General features: G+C 49.0%; 1 protein-coding gene across 2 annotated transcripts in view; it reads right to left on the reverse strand.

The window, feature by feature from the left end:
• The window catches only part of Itpkb (inositol-trisphosphate 3-kinase B), a 93,212-nt gene extending 67,757 nt beyond the window's left edge, over nt 1-25,455 (reverse strand). Inside the window, exons 1-2 of one of the 2 annotated variants that reach the window (XM_057770037.1) lie at nt 25,201-25,455; nt 21,777-23,900 (exon numbers count right to left, since the gene is read on the reverse strand). In XM_057770037.1, coding sequence (XP_057626020.1) covers nt 21,777-23,690 — 1,914 coding nt within the window. In that variant the 5' untranslated portion in view covers nt 23,691-23,900; nt 25,201-25,455. Of the gene's footprint in view, nt 1-3,689; nt 3,725-21,776; nt 23,901-25,200 lie in introns of those variants that run through there. The other variant, XM_057770039.1, reaches the window with a different exon arrangement.
• Nucleotides 25,456-26,902: the final 1,447 nt, after the last annotated feature.

Consider the following 26,902-nt stretch of genomic DNA (forward strand, 5'->3'; position numbering starts at 1 on the left):
AACCACCCAAGAAAACTTGAGGTAAAAGAAGCTTAACTTTTAACCTACCCATCCGGCCCTCCCATCATTTTGTCACGGAGATGCCAAAGGCTGGGAAGAATTCTTTAGGAGTGCTGCCCACGCCCTCCTCAGAGGTCCACGGCTCCAGGCGTGAGCTGTGTGAGGGGAGAGAGGTGTAATTTTCTTGCACCCCCGTGTTCTCCCTCTTCTCCAGTCTGCTCCTCAGGGGTCTCCTTGGGGAAAGGTTTTCTGCTCACAGAATGCATCCCTGGTCTGGCCCCTAAGCTCCAGGGGAGACTCAGGAAGCCTCCTCCCCAGCACTGTGCAGTAACCCAGAGGGTGGAAATGGAAACTTCGCAAGGCAGAGGTAACTCTGTGGTTTTATATATAGCACCTGTGTCTTCCGGAAACCTCAGGGCATGGGCCACAGGCTGAACCAGCTCCCTCCCATCACAGTAGGGCCTGTTCAAAAGACAACTCTTTCTCAAAGCCTGCTGCCCCAGCCCCCAGCAGCTTAGAGCCTTTTCCAGGGCTTCCAGGCCCCACCAGGCCCACAGCCTTCTTGCTCTTGCCTTCTTTGCCTTAATCCGAAGCAGAGTGAAAGGGGAGCAGGTGTGAGCAACCACTCCCTCAAGGCAGGCAACTGAAAAAGGCAAAGAAAGCCCAGGCTGCATGTGTCTTCCTGCCAGGCTTCCTATGCTGTAATCTCCAGAGCCCAGACATTTGCAAACACCGTCTGCAGAGCTGATGCAGTATGCACATTTGCAAACATGGTCTGCAGAGCTGCATGCAGTATGCTCATCTCACATCGAGAAAACCAAAGTGCGGAAAGCATGGTGGTCATGGGGCAGGGAGCACCCACTGGGAGGAGGGGAGCTGCCTGGCCCGACACTCCTCAGACTGGGCCTTACTCAAGCCCACCTGACTGTTCTGGGCTCTGAACTCTTGGGGCTCCTGCCAGTCCTGGAGTGACCAGGCCATGAGTACCTGCTCAGGAGAGCCTGTTCATGGAAGCCTCTGGTGAGAAAAGAGCGATCTGGGTGAGAGTCTGGAAATATTAGTGTGCCAGAGCCATCACCGAGTGCCCAGGAGCATCTGCCCGAGGAAGAGGAAGTTGCAGGTGACCCAAGTCAGGCAGCTGCCACTCAGGACAGTGATGCTCATCTGGCCCAGCACCCATCACACCCTCCCTTGGGTGCATAAGTGAACACACCACACACGAGCACAAAGCTAACTGTCCACACACACATACACACACACAGACATATATACACAAGCACAGGCACACACACATATACAAAGCAGCACACACACATATGTACGATACACGCAGCTGCCATAACATATGCATACACTGCCATGCCGCTGTGGGGCATCTCCCGGGCTGAAGGTGAGCAAGGGTGCATTTACCCCAGACAGGGAACCAGCAATGGACCAGAGCAATGATGCCATCTAACCTGCTGTGAACTAATGAGTCTATAAGGCTACTTTTCAGGGGCATGGTTGAGGGGTTACTTACAGGAGAGTGGGTGACTCAAGTTCCCACCTCTCAGAGAAGTCCGATTTCAGCACAGGGAGGTGACAACTTCACCAAGGCTGTCTTCATCTCCAGTTCATCTCACGCCTCCTCTATGCTGTAGCACCTCCCAAGACCACGTGAGGTAGCAAGGCAGGAGGGAGGGAGAACTAAAGTCCCCCATGAGTCTAGCGGCTCTCTCTCCCCTATTATTACTAGGGAATGTTAACAGTCCCATTATCAATACCATTTGTTCACAGGTCACAGACCAAGATCTCTGCAGGTTCACCACCTCTCTGCTCATATCTACATATATTCATATGTGCTGCATATATTATAAACTGCATGTTCATCATGCCATACCCAATGAAAAAGTTATCTATAACAGACATACAAAATATACACCATATATAATTACATATACATGTATATATATACACACACATATATACATACCCTCACATAGACACATACAAATGGTACATACTATAAATATAGACACACATGTGTACATATAAACATACCCACATTCATATATATATGCACACCCATACATACACACATGAACATATACCACATATGTATATATAGATATATATTCATATGTGTCATACATATTTATAAGCTGCATGTGCACATACGTGCACATATATAGCAGCTCATACACAGAGGCTCCCATAAGACACAGAGGTGAGCAATCCTGGACCCAGTTAGCTCTTTAGAGCCATCTCCCCACCTCAGTCCTGTCCCTGCCCCAATCTCCAGACTGACTACTTTTGTCTGGTTAGTGGGCGCCAGTGCCCACCCCAACCCCACATTTCGTGCCCACTCCACAGGTCAGAAACAGTGGAATCAGGTTTGGAGAAAACACTTGGGGCAGGGAAGTGGCAATCAGTGGCTATTTTTATCTGTTTTTCTAAGACCTCCATGCCCCTCTGTCAGGCGTGACAAGGACTTTGCCCTGGTCATAGGTTTCCGGTACCATCCCATTTTAGATCCGCGGCAGCCAGTTTCCTATCTCCTCACCCCAGGGCTTGGGGCAAAGTTGTGGCCTGAAGGAGCTTTTAGTGAGGAGAGAGGACTGTGCCTGTGTTTCCTGGACTCATCTCAGTGACTGCTGGGTGTGTCTTCTGAGACACATCACCGTAAAGCCACACGTTAAGGGGGTGTCATTCCCTTGACCCCGGGATCTGGCTTTCAAACTGCTCTTCCTACCACATGAATAGTCAAAGGGTGTACTCTGGTGTTTAGTTGACTTCTAACATCCTGAACAATGACCTACCTCACCAACTAATTGACCACCTATAGGCTGGACTTACAAAACCAAACCAAACAAACAAGCATTCACCTCCAAAGTTCTAGGCATTCACCTAAATTCTCAAATATTTCCAGTTCTTCTGGGCACAGAGTGGGGCTCTATTCCCTGGCTCCTCCGCGGGAGGACGACACGAGACATGCTTGAGTAGCTGAATGTGAGCGGAAGTGGCGGGTCACATCCCTGGGCTGCAGCTTCACACCTCAGTGGGTGACAGACCATGCTCATTCCTTTGCCACAGCGATCCACATCGTGAACCCAAGCCTATGCAAGGACAAGAGGTAGCAGAGCCTACACACGGGTCGTGTCTGTAGCACCAGCAAGGAAGGAAGCTTTGCTGCTTCCAGCAGCTGAATGGGGAGTCGTTGTTACTGCAACGTAGTTAGCTCACCTTGATCTTAAATAGGAATCACATTGCCGGGAGAAGAAAACAAGAAAGCAACAACAAAGGGGTAAAGAAGAGTCCAGAGCAAACTCCCCATCACCCCCACAAGCCTGCCTTGTTTTCTCATGTTTGTGCTATTTCCCTGCGTGTGAGTCCTTGTCTGCACACCCCACCCCCTTGTCTACAGCCAGGTTAATGCTTTCAAAATTCAAATCAATCAGCACTATGCTGGAGAGTATTTCTCCTTCTCACGGCCTTAGATAGGGTTGGGATCTGTCCCCCATTTCCAACTGAAATCTTGCCACATCTCTACAAACACACTTATGGGAAGGCTGCTCCCTTCTCTGGGGGAAACTGGACAAAGTAATGGTTATACGAGGAAGCTCTGCAATCGCGTCTCTTGATGAGGGCCACTATCCCTTCAGAGATACCTAGAAATACCTGAGTCTTTGACTGTAGAGACAAGGTCTCACCTCGCCACACATGCTGAACTTGCGGACACAAACGGTCCTCCTGCTTCAGCCTCTTGAGTTGCTTGAAAGGCAGGCGAGTGCCATGGCATCCAGCTTTAGGGGCCTTTTGGGTTGACAAAACATTCTCTGCCAAGAATGTTGCCAAATATCCTACAGCGTCTCCCACAACAACAGCAAATTAGCTGGTCCCAAACGCCGATAGTGCCAAGGTTGAGAAACTAGATTCTAGAATAGGAGTGTTTGAGGTCATGTCCTGACTCTTATATCAGTGTAATTTCAGACACGCCACTTAACTTCTCATGTACCACTTGCCACGTGATAGATACATAATAGGTGTCAAGTACTGTAATGTGTCCTCTGCCACCAACACGCACATTCCAGTGGACCTAGCCCTAACTCCCGGTATGCATTAGGTCTGTGCTTGTGCAGATCAAGTGTTATTTCAACTACTTCACCACCTTCTGAGTGCTAGCTCATTGTAACGAGTAGATAAAACCATGTCAGAAGAGAGAGAGAGAGAGAGAGAGAGAGAGAGCAGTTAACACAATCTCTGCTGCTTTTGATACATTTCTTACTAGTACAAACCAGAGCACTGAAACCCCAAACCAGAACATTTTAAGACCCAGAAGACGGGGCAGGTTCTGTAGCTCAGTTGGTAGAGAGCTTGCCTGGCATGCATGGGACCCTGGGTTGGATCCCTGGGGACAGCAGAAGATAAACACACTCACCCATCTAGAAGAATTCAAGTTCTGCAAATACCAAGGCCATCTAGAAGAAGGGATTTGAGTCAGAGTGCTTGCAGATAAGTGCTGCAGTTTTAGGATTAAAAGAGCACAAATATCGACTTTTAATCTGAATGACAAATAAACCAAGAGAGATTTTTAATTAAAGAAAAAAATCTCTGACTGGGAGAAGATCTTCACCAACCCCGCAACTGACAAAGGTCTGATATCCAAAATATATAAAGAACTCAAGAAATTAGACCGTAAAAGGTTAATCAATCCAATTATAAAATGGGGCACTGAGCTAAACAGAAGAAGTTCAAATGGCCAAAAGACACTTAAGATCGTGCTCAACTTCCTTAGCAATCAGGGAAATGCAAATCAAGACAACATTAAGATACCATCTTACACCTGTCAGAATGGCTAAAATCAAAAACACCAATGATAGCCTCTGTTGGAGAGGTTGTGGAGAAAGGGGCACACTCATCCATTGCTGGTGGGAATGCAAACTTGTGCAACCACTTTGGAAAGCAGTGTGGCGGTTTCTCAGGAAAGTCGGGTTCAACCTACCTCTCGACCCAGCAATACCACTATTGGGAATATACCCAAGAGATGCCCTAACATACAACAAAAGTATATGCTCAACTATGTTCATAGCAGCATTGTTTGTAATAGCCAGAACCTGGAAACAACCTAGATGCCCTTCAATGGAAGAATGGATGAAGAAAGTATGGAATATATACATATTAGAGTACTACTCAGCAGCAAAAAACAATGACTTCCTGAATTTTGCATACAAATGGACGGAAATTGAAAACACTATCCTGAGTGAGTTAAGCCAGACCCAAAAAGAGGAACATGGGATGTACTCACTCATATTTGGTTTCTAGCCATAAATAAAGGACATTGAGATTATAATTCGTGATTCTAGAGAAGCTAAATAAGAAGGTGAACCCAAAGAAAAATATATAAGCATCCTCCTGAATATTAACCTTCATCAGGCGATGAAAGAAGACAGAGACAGAGACCAACATTGGAGCACTGGTCTGAAGTCTCACGATCCAAAGGAGGAGCAGAAGGAGAGAGAGCACGAGCAAGGAACTCAGGACCGCGAGGGGTGCACCCACACACTGAGGCAATGGGGATGTTCTATCGGGAACTCACCAAGGCCAGCTGCCCGGGGTCTGAAAAAGCATGGGACAAAACCGGTATCGCTGAACATAACGGACAATGAGGACTACTGAGAACTGAAGAACAATGGCAATGGGTTCTTGATCCTATTGTACATAATGGCTTTGTGGGAGCCTAGGTAGTTTGGATGCTCACCTTACTAGACCTGGATGGAGGTGGGTGGTCCTTGGACCTCCCACAGGGCAGGGAAACCTGCTTGCTCTTTGGGCTGAGGAGGGAGGAAGACTTGATTCGGGGGGGGGGATGGGAGGTGGTGGCGGGGAAGAGGCAGAAATCTTTAATAATTAAATTAATTAATTAATTAATAAAAAAAAAGAAAAGAAAAAAATCTCATGGACAACTTCAAACCAGCCCCAGCTTCTCCAAATGTATCAAATCAGAAAAATACTCAGGACCAGATCATCACCTGTTTCATTTACACATCTAGACCTGGACCCAACCCCCGGACCACCAAAGCGTGCTGGGCCATTCTCGTGGACCTTTGTGGGTGCATGGATGGTCAGCAGGCATCTGTCCTCCTGAAAGTCTCCTGCTGAGGCTCTAAGAATACCTATGGGAACCCTCTGCTCATTTTCTGAAAACCCTTAAGCTCACGAAGAACACGATCCTTTCTTTGGGACAAACAACTGAACATAAAGTCACCGAGGGAGGGTTTTCACATCCTATACTAAGGAACAAACAGCACGCTTTCTCATCTCTCAGGACTCATCGGAATCTGGTCTAAGGGTGCTTGCTTTATTTAACACACTCAAAGACCATTATATCACTTGCCACACAAAAAAAAGACAAACACATTCTTAAGTGTGTACACACATCACACACACACACACACACACACACAGGCACAACAGCATCTCCCCTGATTCCCGACGGAGGCAAGCCCTCTAGATGGTGCTCAGGCTGACAGAACCCTAAGAATAAGGTGACAGCCCAGAAACTCACAGCTGCTTTCAAAAAGAATTACTTTAGTCGCCAGCGGATGTTATTAATACACCTAAATTACAATCCATTTATTTCTTCATAACATTAAAATAAAGGAGAAGCACCTCTAGACCCCTGAGCACAATTAAAACACAAAACTGAATCCAAAGAGCAGGTCTAGGCTGTAGAGACCCAAAGGGAAGAACCATCGGCAGAAATGGGCTTTGCCCATAATGGGGCCTGCTCCTCCGCACTGAGCTGGACTTTGAAGGGACACACCCTGTCAGAGCAAAGGTAACTGCAGAAAAGAAGGCCCGTATATACCACATGAAGGCATGTGGAAGCAGGATGGTTTGGGGAACACACACCAAGATTCTGCTCTAGATCCTGTGTCTCCTTTTCCTTTGCTTTTTTTTTTTTTTTCAAGAGGGAATACGCGGAGGGAGGGGGGCTGTAGGGGGAGGAGCTTTGTTTTTCCAGAGAGAGACCCAGAGGGAGCCCAGTTCAATGGTGGCCTTGAGGAGACAATTCTATATCTTCTTTGTTTCTTGTTTCAGGCCCAACAATCCACAGACAAGTTTCCTTAAATACAACACCTGAGTCAGCCTGGGAGGCGTCCTGTGGAGACAGGGTAGGACAGGATGGATTCAGGGTCTGGACAGCCACCCTGGCTGCCTGCACATTCCCAGCTACCGCCAAGCATGCCTACCAATCAGCAGTCTTCCGTTTTGGAGTTAGAAGATGGTAAGAGTAGCAAGGCACCCTCAGTGGCATCCCCAACAGGCAGAACTCACACTGGGGTCCAAGACTTTGGACACATTGCTGTTTCTACAGAACTCCTGTGCATAGATGAAGCCCAGGGCCTCACATGTACGAGGAAAGCACTCGACCACTGACTTCATCGTGCAATTTTTTCAAAAGCTGGATTATTTACTAGGATACATTAAACCATGCATAAAAGGATATTTTATCACACGAGCCATTGGGGTAAACAAATAAAAAGCACAATGAAGGGTAGCTCAATGGTAGAGCAACTACCCAGCACGCATGGATCCTAAGTTCAATTCCTACCACTCCCAAATAAATATTTACAAACAAAAGGGTGCCTGTCAGAGTGGCTAGTATTTAAAAGAGTAACAATGCCAAATGCTGGCCAGGATGTGGAGAAACATCATCACCCACAGTGTTGAGAGAGCGTAAAATGAGACGGCCCTTCTGGAAGGCAGTCTGGAAGTTTCTTGAAATCAAATAAGTAAGCCAAAAAAATATGAAACAATTTTTAAAAACCAAACCTAAGTAAATACCACACACAGACACCAGTGCTCTTCAGGGCCCTTACTGTGGAGAAATGGGACCATGCTCACACAAAAGATGCATACCAATATTCATGGCAGCTTTTTGGGGAAATAGTCCAACACCCGAAAAAAGAATAACGACAGAGCTTGAGTAAGCCAACTTCAAGCAGGAATCTCCGAGAGGCTGTCACCACTCCACCCAGACTGACTGTACCCCAGGACCGGTCACCTACAGTCCCAAATGGCCATTGCTCACATGCAGGCAACCGCTATTCTCCTTCGTCTCTAAGAGGAGTCAGAAGTTCCTGGAGTTCACTTCAAACACCTCCTCTTGTGAGTAAGGAACCCCAAAGCAATCAGCTACAGAAGCCTGGGCTCCCATCCAGGCAGGATTTACCCAACTCACTCAAGAGGGTCAGTGTCAAGGATCCCCTTGTTTCAGAATGCCTGGGTGCTGCATTTAACAGTGTCCAGGAAGTTTCATGCAATAAAGAGACCCATGTGCCATGCCTTTACAGGTCTGTGCTCTATACCTGTGGAAACCCTAAGCGTGCGCACACACACACGCGGCTTGAGGACAGATCTGCCATCCTCTGTCCACTAGTACTGGGGGAAGCCGCTGTCAACCACTCCAAGCCTGGCTTTGTCTGAGCAGTCAGGAGCAATGGCCTGCTCCTGCCATCTTCTCCTTACCATCACCTGAATGCTGCAAGGGAGCTTCCCCAGCTCACCTTTGATACAGCTGCATCCACTGAGTTTCTATCAAACAAAGACACATTCATTCGGAAGGAAAAGTCCTCCTCAGTTCCACCTCCAGGAATAGAAAACTGATCCTGAACCAGACTCAAATGCTGAACCGGACTCAAATGCTGCTGGGAACAGCCATGAAAACACCGTTTTTCTTTCCTCAGATATGGTATTACCTAAGCAACAATCAGCTCCAGTTCTCTCAAACGTCTCCCAGCACTCCGCCCATCGCCCCATGTCCAGTACACCTGAGACTGGATCCTCCCAAAGCCCACTGGCTAGAAGTGACACGGGGCTCTCCTGCACAATCTTCAGGTGACTGCCTCTGGACAACAGAAAAAACAGCAAATATTCAAGAGCTACAAGTGAGTTCAAACCCCAGCTGTAAGCTTGAGACTGACAGTTGTCTCATCCTCGCTCTCCTGGCCCAAGAGGAGGAAGGATAAAACACATTTGCAAAAAAAACAAGCAAAGCAATTCATGCAGTGTGCTGACAAACAAAACCTACTCCTAACAGTTGCTATTGTCTTCATTGGCAGTGTGCATCCTAAGGCTGTTTAGCATCTTCAGTGGTAGTTATTTCACATAAAATGTGCAAGAAAACTATGACTCCCAATGAGTTTCATAAGAAATACTATAAATCCAAGTTGCCTGTGTCCCCTCTCTATGTGTCAGTGTGTGTGTGTGTGTGTGTGTGTGTGTGTGTGTGTGCAGGTACACATGTGGAGGTCAGAGGACAACCTTGGGTATCCTCCCCAGGTGCCTTACACCTTGTTGTTTGAGACAGTCTGTCACTTGACTTGGTGCTTACCAATTTGGCTAGACTGGCTGGCCTACAATCCCTGACTGGAGATCTATCTGACTCTGCCTCCCAAGCCCTGGGATTCCATCATCATGCCTGGCTTCTTGACTGAGCACTGGGGATCAAATTCTTGCACTTATGCTCATAAGGAAGGTATCTCAGCATCGGAATCATCTCCCCAGCCCACCATCGGCTTTTTAAACCTATATTCACGGCTCACATTCCAAGGTTGCAATGAATTCTTTACTAAGGTTCCTAAAAATCTTTCCAAAATCAGGGTCACATGTTGTTGTTCCAGCAATCCGCCACCGGGACCGTTCAGGAGCCCTGCCCCTTCAAGTTAACCTGTGGGTCCTTACGGTTCATCATCACCTAAACTTCCAGAAGCCCCTCCTGGCATCTCAAAGTACCTTGGTATTTGAGGTCAACAGTTACAGACTAGGAAATGTAGATCAGTAAGAAGCAAACACTTCGCCATTGAGCCCCATTCCAGGCCCAGCCCTACAGGACTTAGTGTAGCTTCTAAGAGAAACCAGCACACTGCAGGAGACAGAGAACTGTCAGAGATGTCTGCTAATGTACTGGGTGATACTGCAAGGTAAACAGGATCCCAGATGCTGCTCTGTAAGCCTTGTACTTGAAACGAAAACCAATTACCTCTCTATAATGGTAACCAGCTCTTTCATGGTCTCCTTCCTCCAGGACATGAACCCTTCCATCCTGTCCGTGACTGAAGGAGCCTGGAGATGGCAGAGATGTGTATGCAAGGTAGGTCTGAGATACGTTGCGCCCAGACAGTGAGTCCAGTGCCTCCGGAGTAGACAGGGCTTTTGTAAGCCTTTACAAGGCTCTATTGACCTCCTAAGGGTTAACATCACAAGTGTCTGTCCCGTGTCACACTCAAGAGGAAAAGGAACTACCATACTCACCATGCATCCCAGGCATGGCAGGAGTGTAGCAGAGGTGCCCACTGTGGGGCCATTAGCCTGTGCTACTGGGATAGAACTTGCCCCCACAGGACCCAGGCTCCTACAGAGTCTTCAAGGGTCCCCGCAGACCTGCCTGTGACTTAGAAGTGAGCTGGTAGCCTTCAGCTTGGTCCGTTTCTCTCCAGTCCACCCAGCTGGGTTTCAATCCCATTCCACCATCCCAGCCTGTGGCAGATGCCAAAAAAAAAACCTCTGCAATTTAGGATGCCCTGGGAAAGGCAGAGGCCAGAGCAGTGCAAAGCGGGCTTCACAGAGCCTTTGAATCCCAGGACAATCTCTGCTTGAGACTTCCAACAGAGGCAGCAAAATCATCAGCTCTTTACCCTACGCTCTGCACCCAACGGCGGCTGCCCAAATCCAACTTCTCGACTCCCGTTCCACACCACATACCAAACTTCCCGAGTTTCACACGCCCACACCAATTCATTATTTATTAACTCATACTTAATGAATGTGCTTGGCCAATGGCAATACAACTTGTTCTGCAGTTTTGCAAATCACAGGCATGTATGTTGGCATCAGCGTGTATCAGAGGCCAGATCCCCAAGGACAGAGGCAGCATCAATCAAATCATTCTCTTCAGCACGGGTACAAGTAGACAGAAATGTCATGTAAATGCCAACTGTTTGGGCAGCCACCAGACAGGAGGCCCAGCTCCATGAGAAGAGAGGCAGAAGTTGCCAGATACAACCCAAGACTGGGCCATACAGACGAGGCACCCAGCACAGCACCAAATAGCCACCGTGGAAACTCAACCCACACTTTAAATCCCAGCACTTGAGAGGCAGAGACAAGCAAGTGTCTCTGAATTCGAGGCCAGCCTGGTCTACAGAGCGAGTTCCAGGACAGCCAAGACTGTCACACAGAGAAACCCCTGTCTTGAAAAATGAAAATTAAAACTCAAGCCTAAATTTCTCTCTTTCAATTTTCAAGCCATCGCCAAGTCAACCAGGACAAGGCTGAAACATAGCTGCTACCTAAGCACCCTCCAACCTAAGCAGAGCACAGTCCCCCCCCCCCCCCCCACGGACTCAGTCCAGTCCTGGTCGACCTCCGACTTTGTAATGCCTCACTTGCTACAACCTTCTGCTGTGCCTGTGATGTTCCTGGCCCACTGATGAGCAAACCACAACCTGAGGAAGGAGTGCAGCCCGGTGATTCTGGCCAGGATGGCCACTCAGGCAGAGGGAGACAGACAACCACTCATTCTTTAGCCCTTGCTCCCTCCTATGTTCATGTCAGAATCAGCCCTGCTGTGGACAGGAGGGTCTCTATCACAGCCTTGCAAATTCTCGCAGAGGGACACAGAGGCAAGAACGCCTCACACTGTCTTACTGATTGCCCTGGTCCAGCCCTTATATTTATTTGGTTTGGTTTTCTCTGTGTGACAGTCCTGGCTGTCCTGGAACTTGCCCTGTAGACCAGGCTGATCTCGAACTCACAGAGATCCACCTGCCTCTGCCTCCTGAGTGCTGGGATTAAAGGCGTGCACCACCACATTCAGTTTTTTTTTTTTTGTCCATCCCTCTTTTGGGATCACTTTAACAGTCACATCAAAATTAAAATGAATTTAGGAAGGAAAGAATATACTCTCCTTGAAGTCAGAAGTCACTAAAGTTTCCAGTTTTCCTAACCAGTCCTAGGGCACGCTCAGAAAGGGTCTCAGAAGACCTCTGGCAGGGCTCCTCCAAATTGCTTGGAGTCAGCAAGACAGGATGCACTAGGATCCTGCTGTGATGGCTAAGATGACACGAGAAAGGAGAAGAGGAGGAGGGGAAGCAGTGGCAGGGATGCCATGGTTCACACCTGTAATCCCAGCACTTGGGAGGTGGAGGAAGGGGGACCAGCCGGCGCTATGGCACCATCTCAAAAACCAACCGAACAAGAAAAGGGAAGATGTTTCCATCACCTCCTATAGATGATTCACTCACAGTCACACTGTGCCTCAGTTTCCCAAGCCATAACAGTGCCCTCCCATACCTTCCAGCTTTTACACAACCCCAGTGTGCTTTCCCTACCCTTGGCTCAGTGATCTGCGTCTCCGGATTATTTGACCCTGACAAAAATCTCCCGGCCATTTCTTAAACCACTGGCAGGCAGTTGGATTTTCCATTTGGCATTGTTAAGAGATTAAACTGTGTAAGTCAAAGTCACACACGGGCCTTTCTCCAGCTTCCTGCTACCAGATTCAGGTGAGATAAGAATTACAAAAGTGATACTCTCTTGTTCCTCTCCACCGGGCCAGCACCCTGTCCCCACAGTTGGGGAGCCCTGTGTTATTAAATCTGTCACTTGGATGGCCACCTCATGAGCGGAGAGTACCCATGTACGCATCAGCAGGGGACTAGACAAACACCAGCTCCCACAGAACTGAGGAAGAAACACTTAGAGGCGATCCTGCCCAATTATACATTTCCCAACCCCGTCATCAATCGCCATAGCAAGGAGGAAAACAAATTGAACTGAGCCTGGAAAGAATGTCAGCAGAAATCGGAAAAACCCTTGCTGAGAACTGCCTGGGGGTGGGAGTGGGGGGGCTGTGCAGTGACCTCCCTTGTGATTGCCCAGGTCCCACGAACTAGCTCACAGTATACCAAGAGAGATTGTAGACTGAGTTGGGTAGGTGGCCAGGCACCTGGGATCACTCACACCCCCTACACCCACATCCACGCAAACACTCACATATATCCCCCTCCGCCACTGAAGCAGGCTGAACCTTCCCCATTGGTGCACAGGATGGCTTGTTGGGAAGCAGTACGATCATTTATTCAATCTGATTAAATGGGTTGGGGGAACAGGAACAGGAGGCAGAGAACCTTTTTAAGACAGTGAATGAAAGGGAACTACAGTCAAAGCCCAACACCTCCCATGATGCCTCGGGACCAATTTTACAAAGTCAGCAAGGCGACAGTCCCTTCAGAGGGCCAGCTCCCTGCATTGCAATCAACACGTATCTCTTCTCTGGGCTAGGCCAGACCTAATCTTGGTCAGAGGTCAGCGGAAATAATCTCCACGTCTCTGCCTGTCATTCTGTATCACTGCATTTTCCCTTTCTATCCAAATCTTACCGCAAGAGTAAAACGAAAGATTAACAGGCTAACAGCGACCTTCACGAGCCTCCGGGGGGATGATGACAGTTAGCCTCTACCCAGCATGCCTGAACCAGTTCCTACTCATCCAGAGGTGGGGAACGAACAACACAGCCTCCTCTCACCCCAGACGACATCATACACAAGAACGAATAGTAGCCAGGCCTCTCTAGCGCTGGCCGTGTATAATGCATTCCGGCCTATAATCCCAGCTACTCAGGAAACTGAGACAAGAGGATCTCAGATTCAAGATCGACCTGGACTATAAACGGAGTCCAACGCCAGCCTGGGCAACTTAGTGAGGCTTTGCCTCGAAAACATTTTAAAAATAATTTTAAGGTCTGCAGGCCTAGCCCAGCGGTTGAGTGCTTACCTAGCATGCTTGAAGTCCTAAATTCCCTTCTTGGCATCACTGCGTGGGGACATCACAGAGCTAAGTTCTGCTGCTCCTTTCCTACATAACTCCTACTTTTGGTTATTTCTAAAATTCCCTTTTCCTATTTTCATTTTAATGTTTATATATATACATTTATGTATATGTGTGTATATGTATATGTATGTGTGTGTATATATATGCATGCACATGTCGTGGCACACATGTGGAGGTCAGAGGACAGCTTTGTGAAGTCAGTTCTCTCTCTCTTAGACCTTTTCACAGTTCAGGGATTAAACTCAGGTAGGCGCCGGGCGGTGGTGGCACACGCCTTTAATCCCAGCACTCGGGAGGCAGAGGCAGGCGGATCTCTGTAAGTTTGAGGCCAGCCTGGTCTACAAAGGGAGTTCCAGGACAGGCTCCAAAGCTACAGAGAAACCCTGTCTCAAAAAACCAAAAAAAAAATAAATAAATAAAAAATAAAAAAATAAACTCAGGTAGGCATTGCGTTGTTCGGAGGCAAGCGTCTTTACTGGCTGGGCCATATCACCAACTCCGCTTTTCTTTCTTTTCTTTCTTTCCTTCCTTTCAGAAGCCAGGATTATTTATTTATTGGTTTTTTGAGACATGGTTTATCTGTGAAGCATTGGAGCCTATCCTGGAACTGTCTGGAACCAGGCTGGCCTCGAACTCACAGAGATTCACCAGCCTCTGCCTCCCTAGTGCTGGGATTAAAGGCATGCCTACCACCTGGCTGGAACCCAGGACTTTTAGCATGCAAGGCAAGCACTGTCAGTGAGCTACACCCCCTGCCAGTTACTTAGAAAACAATAACTGGTCTAAAATGAGAGAAATAAAATTTTCAAGAAAAAAAATTTAAGTTGTGTTGGCAAGCGTTCTGGAGAGATTACCATTTGCAGCATGGGTTTCTTTCACACGATATCAAGTGAATGACCTGTCCCAAAAAATCTCAATAAGGGGAAAACATGGGGTCTCTGCTGGCTAATTCTTCTCAGAATTATTGCGAAACATCTCAGAGTGTTGCTGACTGAAGAAACGTATATCCTATACCAGTGCTCACTGCACAAACCCTGAAAGTTCCTGCCTTTATGCAGGAAGCAGCAGAGGAATCTCCCCCTAAACAGTTCTCCACACACGTGTCAAGCCGACTGACCTCAGTCCTTGACACTTATGTAGGGCAGACATTGTGGACCAAGCTCTACAGCTCTTCTCTTGGAGCCCAGACCTTAAGAGAAATTCCCAAAGCCTGCTCATGAGCACTAGAGACCGCGGTGGAAGCTAAGACCAGCCCTACTCTAAGCAGTCAGTGAAGCAACAACCAATTGCACAGCAGCTGGGGAATTCAGTCTTGGGGAAACAAATTCAACTATAGCCTTTCCGCAGGAGGCAAATCGTTCCACGGGACTGTGGTGGTTGAGTGGACTTGGAGCTGCTGCAGGGTTTCCTCATAGATCCCAGGGCTTCCCCCTGTCTCTCCTCTCCGGTGCTCACAACCTTCCAACAAAGCAGCCACTTACGTATTGAGCCACCGTTCTGTGGCACCACACAAGGCACTCAACACTGTAGTACGGGACTTTCACCGCTTCATGAGGCCACACTGACTCTTGCTAGTTCTCCAGTGCTTTGCAGACCATGCATGGGCGGCAATTTTAATCCAGGCCTCCTAAACCCAAGTCTAGTTTGCTCATCCCTGAAGCGTCAAGGCCAAGGGAATCATCAACAGGTTTGCCTTCACTCTGCTTACTTTCCCTTCATGAGTTTTTTAAGACAGTTCAACACTTCTTCTATGGATAATATTGGACACCTTTTTTTCTCCCTACCTCCATCATTTAACAAGTATTTTATTTTTCATGCTATTGCATTATTGTTATCGTATGCACGTGCACGATGTGTATGAGTGCGCATGTGTAGCCGAGCATGTATGTGGAGGTCAGCTGACAACTGTGTACAGTCAGTTCTCTCCTTCTACCTTTATGAAGGTCCCAGGGATTGAACCCAGGTCATCAGGCTTGCACAGCAAGTGCCTTTTCCCACTGAGCCATCTCAATGGCCCTTAACAATTACCTTAAATGCTCGGTTGGATCTCAGAAGGCGAGTAAGGAATCTACGCATGTAAGAAGCTATGTGAGAAGAATGTGAACATGGGTCCTGTGGCAATACTGGACATGTACCAGCCGCGCTTCTCCATCTGTAAGATGTGACCACTGGAGGAAATGAACTCTCTACGTTCTCCAGCTGTACAGTGTTCCGGAAATGTAGACAATGTTCATCATAGAGCCAAGAGAAAGCATTTTGCTACTTTTAATATAAAAACATAAAATGAGATCACATAAGCTGATGTGTCTTGTCTTCCAGCTGAGGAGACTTAAGTTGTTGTATTAACAGTTCTAGCTAACGGTTCTCCTGGAAAATGGGTTAGCGCTGCTGTGCGGGCAGAAAGATGAGATGGAGGAGGGGGCTCATGGGATGGAGGGAGGATGTTCAGTGAGAAGATGACGAGGTAATGGGAGGATCCCAGCTTGAGGCCTGTGACAGAAATATACCAGTCAAGGCTGACGGTTGGGACCATGAGACCAAGGTAGCCGATTCTCCCAGACCCCCAAGGGATGTGGGAGTCCCCACCTGTATCTCCCAGACCCCCAAGGGATGTGGGAGTCCCCACCTGTAGACCCAGCATCAGCTGGTTCAGTGAGATGACAGTGTATGACCATATGACACTCTCGTGGTCCTGTAAAACCCCCAAAGGGCAGGTGACACTCTAGAGAGCTTTTCATAGAACCAGAGCTTACGGTTGGTAGGAAACAATGCCTCCTCCTGATTCATGAGGAAAAAAGGATGCGGACACACACACACACACCCCACAACAAATCATATTTGCCGTGGAGCTGGAGCTCACAATGTCCATATCTTCAATACCAAGCTGTCCTCGCCTATCCAAACACTAGATTCCTCCACACTGATAATGTGACCACAGTAATTGGTGCATTTGCTTATTTTTGAGATAGGGGCCCGTTATCCAGTCCAGGCTGGTTTCATACTGGAAATCCTTCTGTAGCAGCCTGGGGTGCTGGTGTAGCAGCGGATGTGTTGAGAGTACAGACACAAAAACATCTGGCTTCCCAAGGTAATGCAAAAGAATTCCTGAGATAATCTTGATTCACCTATTGATTATCTGAAATCTACAGGAGTTTTCCCACAAGATAGCATTCTTTCCATTAAATTAAAAAAAAAACCTACCTTCAGGTGACTAAGTTAGAACCAGACAAAATAAAACAAGCCTAAACAATGTTATCAATGCTCCTATGAATTTAAATAAACCATATAAAATGAATCTAATCTGTAATATCATTTAGCAAGCACGTGCTGACAAAGTCAGAAAGTGTCTGGGTAGCAGATCAGCTCTCGCACACAGAGTTCCGAGGATGTCTTATGTCAGACTCGAGATCCAGTTCTCTGCACTCAAAGGCTGGCAGGCTTACTCAGTCCTTACTAAAACTTAAAGACAAGGTATGTCTCGAAATGCATTTCTGCAGAGCTTAAATGCTCTCAACCTGTCTCCCTCCTGATCTACTAACGCTGGCAGAATGCTTTGGTCTCTGATATGACAGCGCTTTGCAGGGACTTCTTGGCTCCGTGTCAGCAAAGCCTCCGCTTTGAAACTTCACATCTGAGCAGTTTCTTTTTATCTGTAGCCTGAACGTATCCTATGGGGATCCTAACAGCACAGTTCCTCAGATCTGTGGGGTTACTAATGAAAACCTCTGGGCGGGAGGTGGTGACCCACGTCATTAATCCCAGCACTCAGGAGGTAGAGGCAGGTGAATCTCTGGGTTCGAGTCCAGTCTGGTCCACAGAGAGAGTTTCAGGACAGCCAGGGCTACACAAAGAAACCCTGTTTTCCAAAAACCAAACCAATAAAGAAAATAAAGAAATAAAGAAAAGGAAATCCTCAGTTATGGCGCCGGTGCTTTACTCTTATGGTAGGTTTTTTTGTTGTTGTTGTTTTCAATGTGGTATTACAAAGAGCCCATCTTTTGGTAAAGGGAGGGGAGGAAAACAGTCTGATCAGTCAACTGGCTTCAATAAAAGCACACACTTAAAGGTGCCTGGTTTGGACTTCAGTACCAAGGTCCACGCCAGAGGATCTTTGTCACACTTCCACACATCCTGATGCATGCTTCACGCCCACCAAGTTTGGAGCTGAATGTCTAGAACTAAGTATTTGCAGAAAGTCGGAATGAGATTGACCCTCTTGAGTCCCCCTTGACTCTACGCGCAATGTAGACAGAGAAAATGCTACCAGAGAGCCAGGGCCCCTCAGTGTGTGCCCCAGGTCCTGTTGTCTTTAAATCTTGTTTTTGTTTGTTTGTTTTGTGTTTAATTAGAGTAACCGCAGGAATCTTGGATAAATGACTCCAGGGATCCTAGATCTAGGAGCCCCTGTCCCTGAGAGGGAGTGAGAAGGGCCACCCATCTTCAGAAAACAGAAGATGCCATCTGAAGTTTCCAGGGGCTGGAGAGATGCCTCAGTAGTTGAGAGCGCTTGCTGCTCACGTAGGACTGGCGTTCCAGTCTCAACACCCACTCAGGCAACTGACAAGTGCCCGCAGTCCCAGCTCCAGGGAACCCTACACTCTCCTCTGTGTTACACACACACATACACACATGCACACATAAAAAAAGAAAATAAACCTCTTTTTTAAAGTTCCCACTTAAAGTGCTCACCACGAGATAATCGAACATAAAATCGCTACATGCTTCTTAAAGTCACACACACACATCTCAAGCAGGTGAAAATTTGCTATTTGTCCAAGTTCATTTTCACTAAAAAGAAGCGAAAGTACAATACCTACCCTTCCCCCCCAAAAGACCAAAGAAACAAAATTCCAGTGTCCCTCAAATGTTGTAGCAAACATCAAGAAGGCAAAGCACTGAGGTATTTTAGTTCTTTATTTAATCTACAGGTACTAGGTCGTAGTTTTGAATTTTTTTATACGTTTTTTGGTTGTGAGCCTAGCCATTTAATGGCTGAGCCATCTCTCCAGCCCAGATATTTTATACTTTTTTACATTTTTATTTATGTTTTTACATGCATGCATATGTGTATGTGTGCGTGCCATGGACAGCTTACAAAAGTCAATTCTCTCCTTCTACCACATAGGTTCTGGATATCGAACTCAGGTCATCAGCCTGTTAGCAAACACCTTTACCTACTGAGCCATCTTGCCAGCCCCTTGTTTCATTTTTGTACGTACACATTGACAGGAGAATTTTGGAACAAACCAATCCAATATGTTCTGTAAGGTAAGATGCTTCTGTATTATAATGTCATACTCTCTGCCTGGACTCTCAGTTTGCCAGACAGTCTTGGACAGAATAATATAGGAGGGTTAAACAATAAATGGTCTCCACTATGAGAAAGAAGAAAGAGAGTGCCGTCCTTGCTCAGTACCATTTGGCTCTTTTCAGACCTCAGGGAACAGGAAGTGTGAACAGACCTAAATTTAAGCCGCTGCAGACAAAGTCATGATAGTTACTTCCAAGCCAATGCCAAGTGTCTGAGTCTTAAGACGTCAATAATGCTGCCACACCCCACCTGCACACCCAATTACACATGTGTTAACGTGCAACAGAGGGCATGTGGGAGAGAAGGGCATTGGTAAAAAACCCTTAGGTTCTAGTACGGGTCTGGGGGCCGGGATGGGTTGTGTGAACATGCCATTTCAAAGCTATGTGTATGGGTGGATGGGTGTGAGTGTGGGCACGAATCGAGTGTGAAGGTGAGGGTGAGTGCATGTGAGGGTGTGTGAGGGAGAGTGGGCAAGGGTGAGTGTGCCCAGATGTGGTGTAGTATCGTATGTGAGCGTCAATTACTGAATAGCAAAAGGGCAGCCCACGGGCCTCCCAGGTCAATCAAGATGTCTGGCCTCCTGCAGACAAAATAGTAGTCTCGGAGAATGAGGATTTTTGACCCAGTGAGCAGATGGTTTGGTGTTCCTGATAAGCCCCTAGCATTGCAATTAGTCTAAGAGGAGATTCTGCTCATAGTGCAAGCTCTCAACCAAAGCGCAAAAGTCCCTAGGATCTCATAATTCCCACTTGGTTAGTTACCCACAATGAACCCAACGCATGCATTCATATTCTCTCTCTCTCTCTCTCTCTCTCTCTCTCTCTCTCTCTCTCTCTCTCTCTCTCCTCTGCCTAACATGCTTCAGACAGTAAAGCTGGAAGGATTTCTTTTCCCTGACTCCACTCCATGGGACAGCAGCTCACTTCCACCTCCGGGCCTCTTACCTAACTTGAAAACACAGGCTACCTTCCTGGCGACACATTTGGTTTTACTCTGATGAATGAAGAAGAAGAACAAAAGAAGGAAGAGGAGAAGAAAGTTGTTGCTGTTGACATGTTATTATTTATATCCCCTTTAATTCATTCCCAGACAAGGCTTCCTTTCCAAACACGGATGTATGGGCTGTTTTGATAAGCGGTAGGTGAGAGCTGCTCAGCCATCACAAGAAAGAGCAAAAGCAAAGTTGATAGCAACCCAAAGTTACTTAGGTGTGCCAGCCAAGCTTCAGGGTTTCAAAACAAATGGGGGGGGGGCGTTGGCCAGAAGACCCTTCCTTACTTAATAGGCCTCTAACTGCTAAGCAGAGGGGAAAAATGGGCCTCACCTGCCAAGAGAAGCATTTTCCATCTGCCCTGTGGCCACTGTCTGCTCCAGACAGACTGCCCACCCCTTCTCTAAAGGTGGTATGCTGATGCCTGAGAGCAGGCACAAGGTACCTGGGGAGCCCTGTCGCTGGCCACAAAATGCCAGGCTGATTAGGACTCGACTTTGCACATGAATTTGCCTCTACATCTCCAGAAGGGTTTTGGGAAAGCAATTGCTGATCTTCAAAACTAGACTGTGATTTCTGAAGTGGAGGCAGAAAAGAACCGTGTTTGAGAATCCACAGTCTCTGAGCAAAGCGTGTTGAGTCAAGCTGTAACGCACCCACTAAGGATGGAGAAAGTGATTGGGGTACAAATGGGTGGAACCTCACATTCAAGAAGGAACCAGAAGGCTACCCACTAAAATACCATGCAGCTTTCCCCACACGGTAGCCTACAACATCCTGCACGCCAGATTAGGAAATTCCCCCCATCCTCCCTGCAGAGGCAAGAGAAAGGCCATCTCATTTTAGAAGAGGGAGCTTCCATGCTTACATCTTCTAAAAGAGGCCAGCCTCAAAAGGTGAGGTCCACCGCGCAGTAGGAACAAACGTCTGTCACCGACAGACCAGGAGTCAGTGTGATGAACCCAAGCACACATGTGAAAATGAACCTAGAGTGGACCTGTCCCAACTCACACCCCTTAGGAGACACCGTGTGCCTCACTCAGACTACTCTATCCAAATAGCATTCTGCTACAAAAAGAAAACATCTACTGGCCCAAAAGATAGTTTTCATTTTAACTCCTACGTCATACTAGTTGAGCACCTTAGTTATGGCAACCACACTGTTACTGCCAAGTCCTGCCTAAGTGACTGAGACTCAGCACAACCACATCTGCAGAGATCAGGGTCCCGTCACGGGATCACATCACTGGCATTTCTTCCTGGTAGGAGAGACTGAGTGGAGCCATTGATCTCCTTGTCGGCCTGAATGAATCACGAAACTAAGTGTTTCACTTCGGCAAGCGAAAGCCACGTTCAGCAGCTCTGTTCACTATCTTTGGAAACCAGGAAGGCTTGTTATTGTTGACATTCGTGAATATTATGTTCCTTCAAACCCTTTTTAAAGATGTGTACGGTAGGGATGACTCAAATTCAACTGTCCGGCCTACAAGGGCTTGGTTGGTACCTCTGCGCCCGCCTCACAATGAACCCGCCTGTAGAGAAATATTAGTTGTGGCATATGAATTCTTAAAAAAAAAATCATTCGGCAACACTCACCACTCTGGGCTTCTGCTGGTCGAGGGTATGCAAAAAGGCAGAGTTGGGGTCCAGCGTCCGCTCAGGGTCACTGGAGATGTCCTCCTCTGAGTCCTCATAGGAAGAGGAGAAGCCGGTGGAGGAGGCCGAGGAAGAAGACAGCTTCCTCAGAGGCAGGGGACCCCGTGGGCTTCCTTGGATCTCATCTAAGCCCCCATCCTCCTGAGCCCCCATGTCTGTGATGATGACCGCGGGGATGGCTTGGATGCTGCTGGGGCTGCAGGCCTCTTTACAGGAGGCCTTGTCCTGATCTGGGGGTATCTCTTGGCAGCTAGGGTGAGCATCTCTGTCATGCATCTGACTTCCCCAAGTTTCCATCAACTGTACCCCTGTGTCACACGTCCAGATCAGGGGAGCTTCCTCCACAGCACCTGGCCAAACCCTGAAACTCTCAGGCTGCATACCCATCCTGTTCCCAGGGAGGCACTGGGCTTCTTTCAAATCTGTTGCCACTTCTCCAGGTGGTAAAGTTTCCAGCATTCCCTCACAAAGAGTTCCTGCCTCCACGTCCCTGGTCCCTGGATGCGCTGCCTGGCTGCCTCCAAGCAAGCCCAGTGGTGAAGACCCGTCTCTTACAAGGTCCAGGGTCTGCTCAGGTCCTCGGATCCCTGGGATCCTATTTCCTGCCTCCTCAGGACCTACGGAACCCAGGTCTCCTGGCAGTCTAGACCATCTTGGGTCGTTCAACGCCTCTGACCTTTGGGCATTCACAGTCCTCTCTTCCTGCCTTTTGAAGACTTCAGGTGTCCAGGAACCATGACCACCAACAGGATGAGTTTCTGTCCCCACCCTCCCAGGGGGTTCTCTAATGTGGGTCCGGCCAGGCTCTGGGACTGAGTCTGTCTCCCTGCCCAGAAACTGCCCCGGTCTCTCCATCTGGGCCTCCTTGGGGCGCACACCCCTGAGTTCGCAGACTGCCTCCGTGAGGGCAGAATCATGTCCAGGGTGTGGTCCAGCGGAGGCGGCTGAAGTTGCCACTTTAGTGGCCAATGCTAAGCTAGTTCCAAAGTGCTCCGGTGAGGGAGCAACCCTCTTATCAATTTCCATAGCTGTGGATGAGCCACAGCGGGGACTGGCCGAGGTGCCTCTTTCCATTCTCAATGAAGCTGATGGACTCTGAGTCCCTAACCTGGTCGGGCTGGTGGGGACTAAAAGAGGGGCCACTCCCTCCTTGTCCTTCGAGGAGTGTAGGCTGAGCCTGCTTCTCCTCCCGGAGTTGGCGTCTGGGGTCTCTGTACATTGCTCTCCCCAGGACTTTGTTCTCCGTTCCTCAATTGGAGAGCACTGGGCCAAGACCCTTCCAGGTGGCTGGCTGCTGCTTCGGAAGGGACACGGGGAGGGCGAACGAGCCCTTCCCAAACGCGGGCTTCGGGGCGCTTGGATGGCAGAGTTCTGTGCCTGGATTTGCGCCTCGAACATGCCCACTTTCTGGTTCACCTGCACATTTTGCAATTCGCGCTGCAGAATCCGCAGCTTCCTTTGGGCCTCCTCTGGCCCAGGTGGGGAGAGGGTACGGGCCGCCACCACCTGCTGCGCGTCCCCTCGCAGGCGGCCAGCCCAGCTCGGACTGCCCACGCCACTGCTGCTACTGCTACCGCTGCTGCTGCCACTGCCGCTGCCGCTGCTACTATTCAGCCTTCGCCGGCCGCTGCGCCAACCCCCAGGACTCGGGGGCTCCTCCAGCGGCAGTGACTCCGCTGGGGGGAAGAGGAAGGAGGCGCCTCTCCCAGGGCTGAAGACGCTGCCAGGGCTCAGTGCGGCCCTCCCGGAGGGCTGAGGTGTGTCGTTGCCGCTGGGCCGGGGACCGCCACTCTTGAGCTCGTTGGTGCTGTTCATGATCACCAGGCTATTGAGGGCATAGCAGTACACAGCCATAGTACTGGGTCTGCCGTGCCGCCCGCCGCTGCGGCTCTCCGTCCGGCTCCACCGCCGGCGACTCCCCCTCCCGCGGCTCCCGGCTTAATCCTGGAGGCCCGGCGGCCACCGCTCCGCACGCCGCCGATGGAGCAGCATGGCCTAGGAGGCGGGCACGGGGCACAATCGCCGGCTCAGCCCCCGCCCCAAGCTCCATAAACGATCTCGCAGCTGTAGAGACACAAAGAGAAAAGTCAGAATTCCAGAGGGCATCGAGGGGAGGGTGGTGAGAGGCCACCCGCAGAAGTCAAAGGGAGTCCTGGGTCCCCAATATGCTGGGGACAGGATGGTCCTAGATGCTTGGCCTACAGGGTGTGTGATGCTCGGTGAGGAGGCATGCCGGGCCTCAATGGCCTCTGCTTGTGTTTTCCGGCCGTGGTCCACCTCCCCCAGCTTGTGATACGCTCTTAGAACACTTAAAATCCCAAATTCTAAGATTAGTCTCGGTAGCCACGCGGATAGCCGAGGGAGGAGGTACAACTGCTGGGTTCCTAGGCGAGGCTGGCCAGGTTCCCTTGGCCAGAGCAAACACTGACTGTCGAGGATGACAGGCACCCCTGCTCCACCCTCTCAGGACATCAGAGACCAAGTCACAGGGAGCCTGACCCGGACTTGCCTTCCCCAAACCGCTGTCTGAGCGAGACCTGGGCGGCTTTCTTTCCTGGTCCTGGACTTGAGGCTGCCTCTCTCAGTCTGTGAAAGGCCTGGGAGAGTGCGGAGGGGCGCAGACGAAGCACTTTTCAGCGCTTACTTTGATGCCTGTCTCCAGACAAGTGTGTTTTGTGAATGTGAGCATGCGTGCGCGCCTGGGACCAAAACTGCAGTATCCAGTATTGGAATCAATAGTGGAGGCCCCCTACTGTCCCCTCACACCCTGCGGCGTGTGTGTGTGTGTGTGTGTGTGTGTGTGTGTGTGTGTGTGTGTGTGTGTTGGGGGGTGGGTGGGAGGGGTGTGTGCCCGCAGCTACTCAGTTCTGTGCTCATCCTGTTACCGAAGACCCAGCTGCCTCTGTAGGCTCCGGGACCCGTACCCCTCGGAGGAACTCTAGGCTTGCTAGCACGGCTGCAGCCCGGAAGCCTTCCTAATGTGCAGGCCTGAGAATTTGCAGCCCTGCGGAGTACGGTATGCTAAGCCCGGAGCGGCGCAGCAGAGGGCAGGGCCTCGCGCATCCCGGGCAGTCTCGCCTGGCGCCAACCGAGCCGACCGGCAGCCGGAGCCCCAGACGCCCGCAGTGCACCGGGGAGGAGGCGCTGCGCAGCGGCCCGGAAGGCGGTTTTGGGAAAGCCGAATTGCCTCCTCTTTCCCCAGCGCCACTCCACGCCACCCTCCCAAATCAGACTCCCTTCTTAGTCTCCTCAGCCTTCCCCCCTGCCCTATGATCGGACCCCGGAACACCCGGAGGAGCCCCAGTACAGACGGAGCCGAAAGAGGGTTCAGAGGCGAGGGCCAGGAAGGAGCCGCCACGCTTACCTGCAATTGCTCAAACTCCCAGGTCCTGTGCAAGCGACATGCCCCGGGGACTCAGGACTTAGGCAGACCAGGTAACTTAAAGTAGAAAACGCACCCAAAGGATTTCCGCAAAAATTTATGGAAGACGAAAAAAGTGGGGTGCAAACAGGGTGACTATATAGGCACAGGGGCCAGGCGATCCCGGAGGGGGCAACGCCAGGCTGACTCTGAGCAGCTCCTTGCTTGGTAGGAGACACTACTGCTGTCAGCGTCTGCTCCCGGCTACTTCAGTGTTTGTTCAATGTAAGATTAAAAAAAAAAAAAAAGTTGGGGGTTGGGGGAGGAGGCAAAAAGGCGGGGGCTTGGGGGAGGAAGGCAGGAAGGAAGTTGTGAGCCTGTCTGGGGTTGAACTCAGCGGAACAAGTTTTTCTTTTCTTTTCTTTTTTTTTTTTTTCTATTGCTTGGCAAGACCGAGGGAGGGAAACACTTTAAAAAAAAAAAGTTTCCATTGTTAGCTAACAAAAAAGAAAAAAGAGAGGCTTTTAACTTCTGCGGGTTAAAGATATACGATTTATTTTCCACCCCTCGACCAAGGTTTGCTGGCAGTCTAGTTTTATGAAGCTACTTTTGAAAACTGTTTTTAATAAAGTTTTGAGTGTTTGTACTAAACAAAGCCGCTAGTGGGGGATCTTTTAGCATTTAAAACGGGCTAAAATTCTGCATAAACGGCTTGTGTGCGTGTACACACTAGGCACATTTAAAAGGTATATTGCAGGGGCATTTCCTTGCAGAGCTGCAGACTTTAAGTGCATCAGGGTAGTATTTTGGAAGACTGGCTGGGCTGGGAGCTGCTGAAGTATCTGCAGTGTGATCGCTAGATGTGTGAAGGAGCTTGGTGCTATGCATTATCTATAAATGCACACAGCAACTGTGGTGCCATTTGCAGATTTTTGCACTCAATTCTTAAAGTTATTTTAAGAAAAAGCAGAGTCCTGGAGCTCAGGCCTGATCAAGGTCTGAAACCATTAGCTCAGTCTCCGGTGAACTTACTCCTCAAAAAAAAATGGGGGGTCCTCAGTCAACATCACAAAGCAAGGGAAGCTCCCCCCCTCCCCCTGCCATGCACACACGTGAGCCTGGGCACTGCCAATGTGTTTTGCATAATTTCCTAAATCTTAAACCCTAGCCTTTAGTGGAAACAGGGAAACACAGCTGTAAGGCTTAGGAGATTTAAGAATCCAAAGCTTGAATCCGCCCTTACATCCTGATTAGCCAAAATTCAGATGGAAACTCTGACTTTGCCTGTAGCAAACAGACGGCTTACTTGTTTAGGTAACAATACGGTTGAAGCGAGCAAAGCAACCTGCTGCTTGGTCAGGAAAAGACTCAAGCAAATCCGAAACCAAGAGCTCTTCCAGCCAAGAATTCCTGGAATCAGACAACGTCCTTTCTTCCTTTCTGATTTAAAAGAAAGAAAGGGGGGGGGGGGAGCAAAAAAAAAAAAAAAAAAGCCAAACAAAACCATGCCATGAAAAGATTGAACCTCCCACCCTCCATGGGGCTGAATAAAAAGAGCCCAGTGTTTGTTTGAGTGCTAACTCAGGCTCTAAATGGTTCCTGAGACAAAGACCCACCTCTTGTCCCTAGTGGCAAGAAGAGGAGATGTCCAACCCAGAAGACTCATGCCCTAAATCTAACCTGCAAGCTGCTTGCCCTAGGAGAT

The sequence above is a fragment of the Chionomys nivalis genome, chromosome 5, assembly GCF_950005125.1.
Source record: "Chionomys nivalis chromosome 5, mChiNiv1.1, whole genome shotgun sequence".
NCBI classification, from domain to species: domain Eukaryota; kingdom Metazoa; phylum Chordata; class Mammalia; order Rodentia; family Cricetidae; genus Chionomys; species Chionomys nivalis.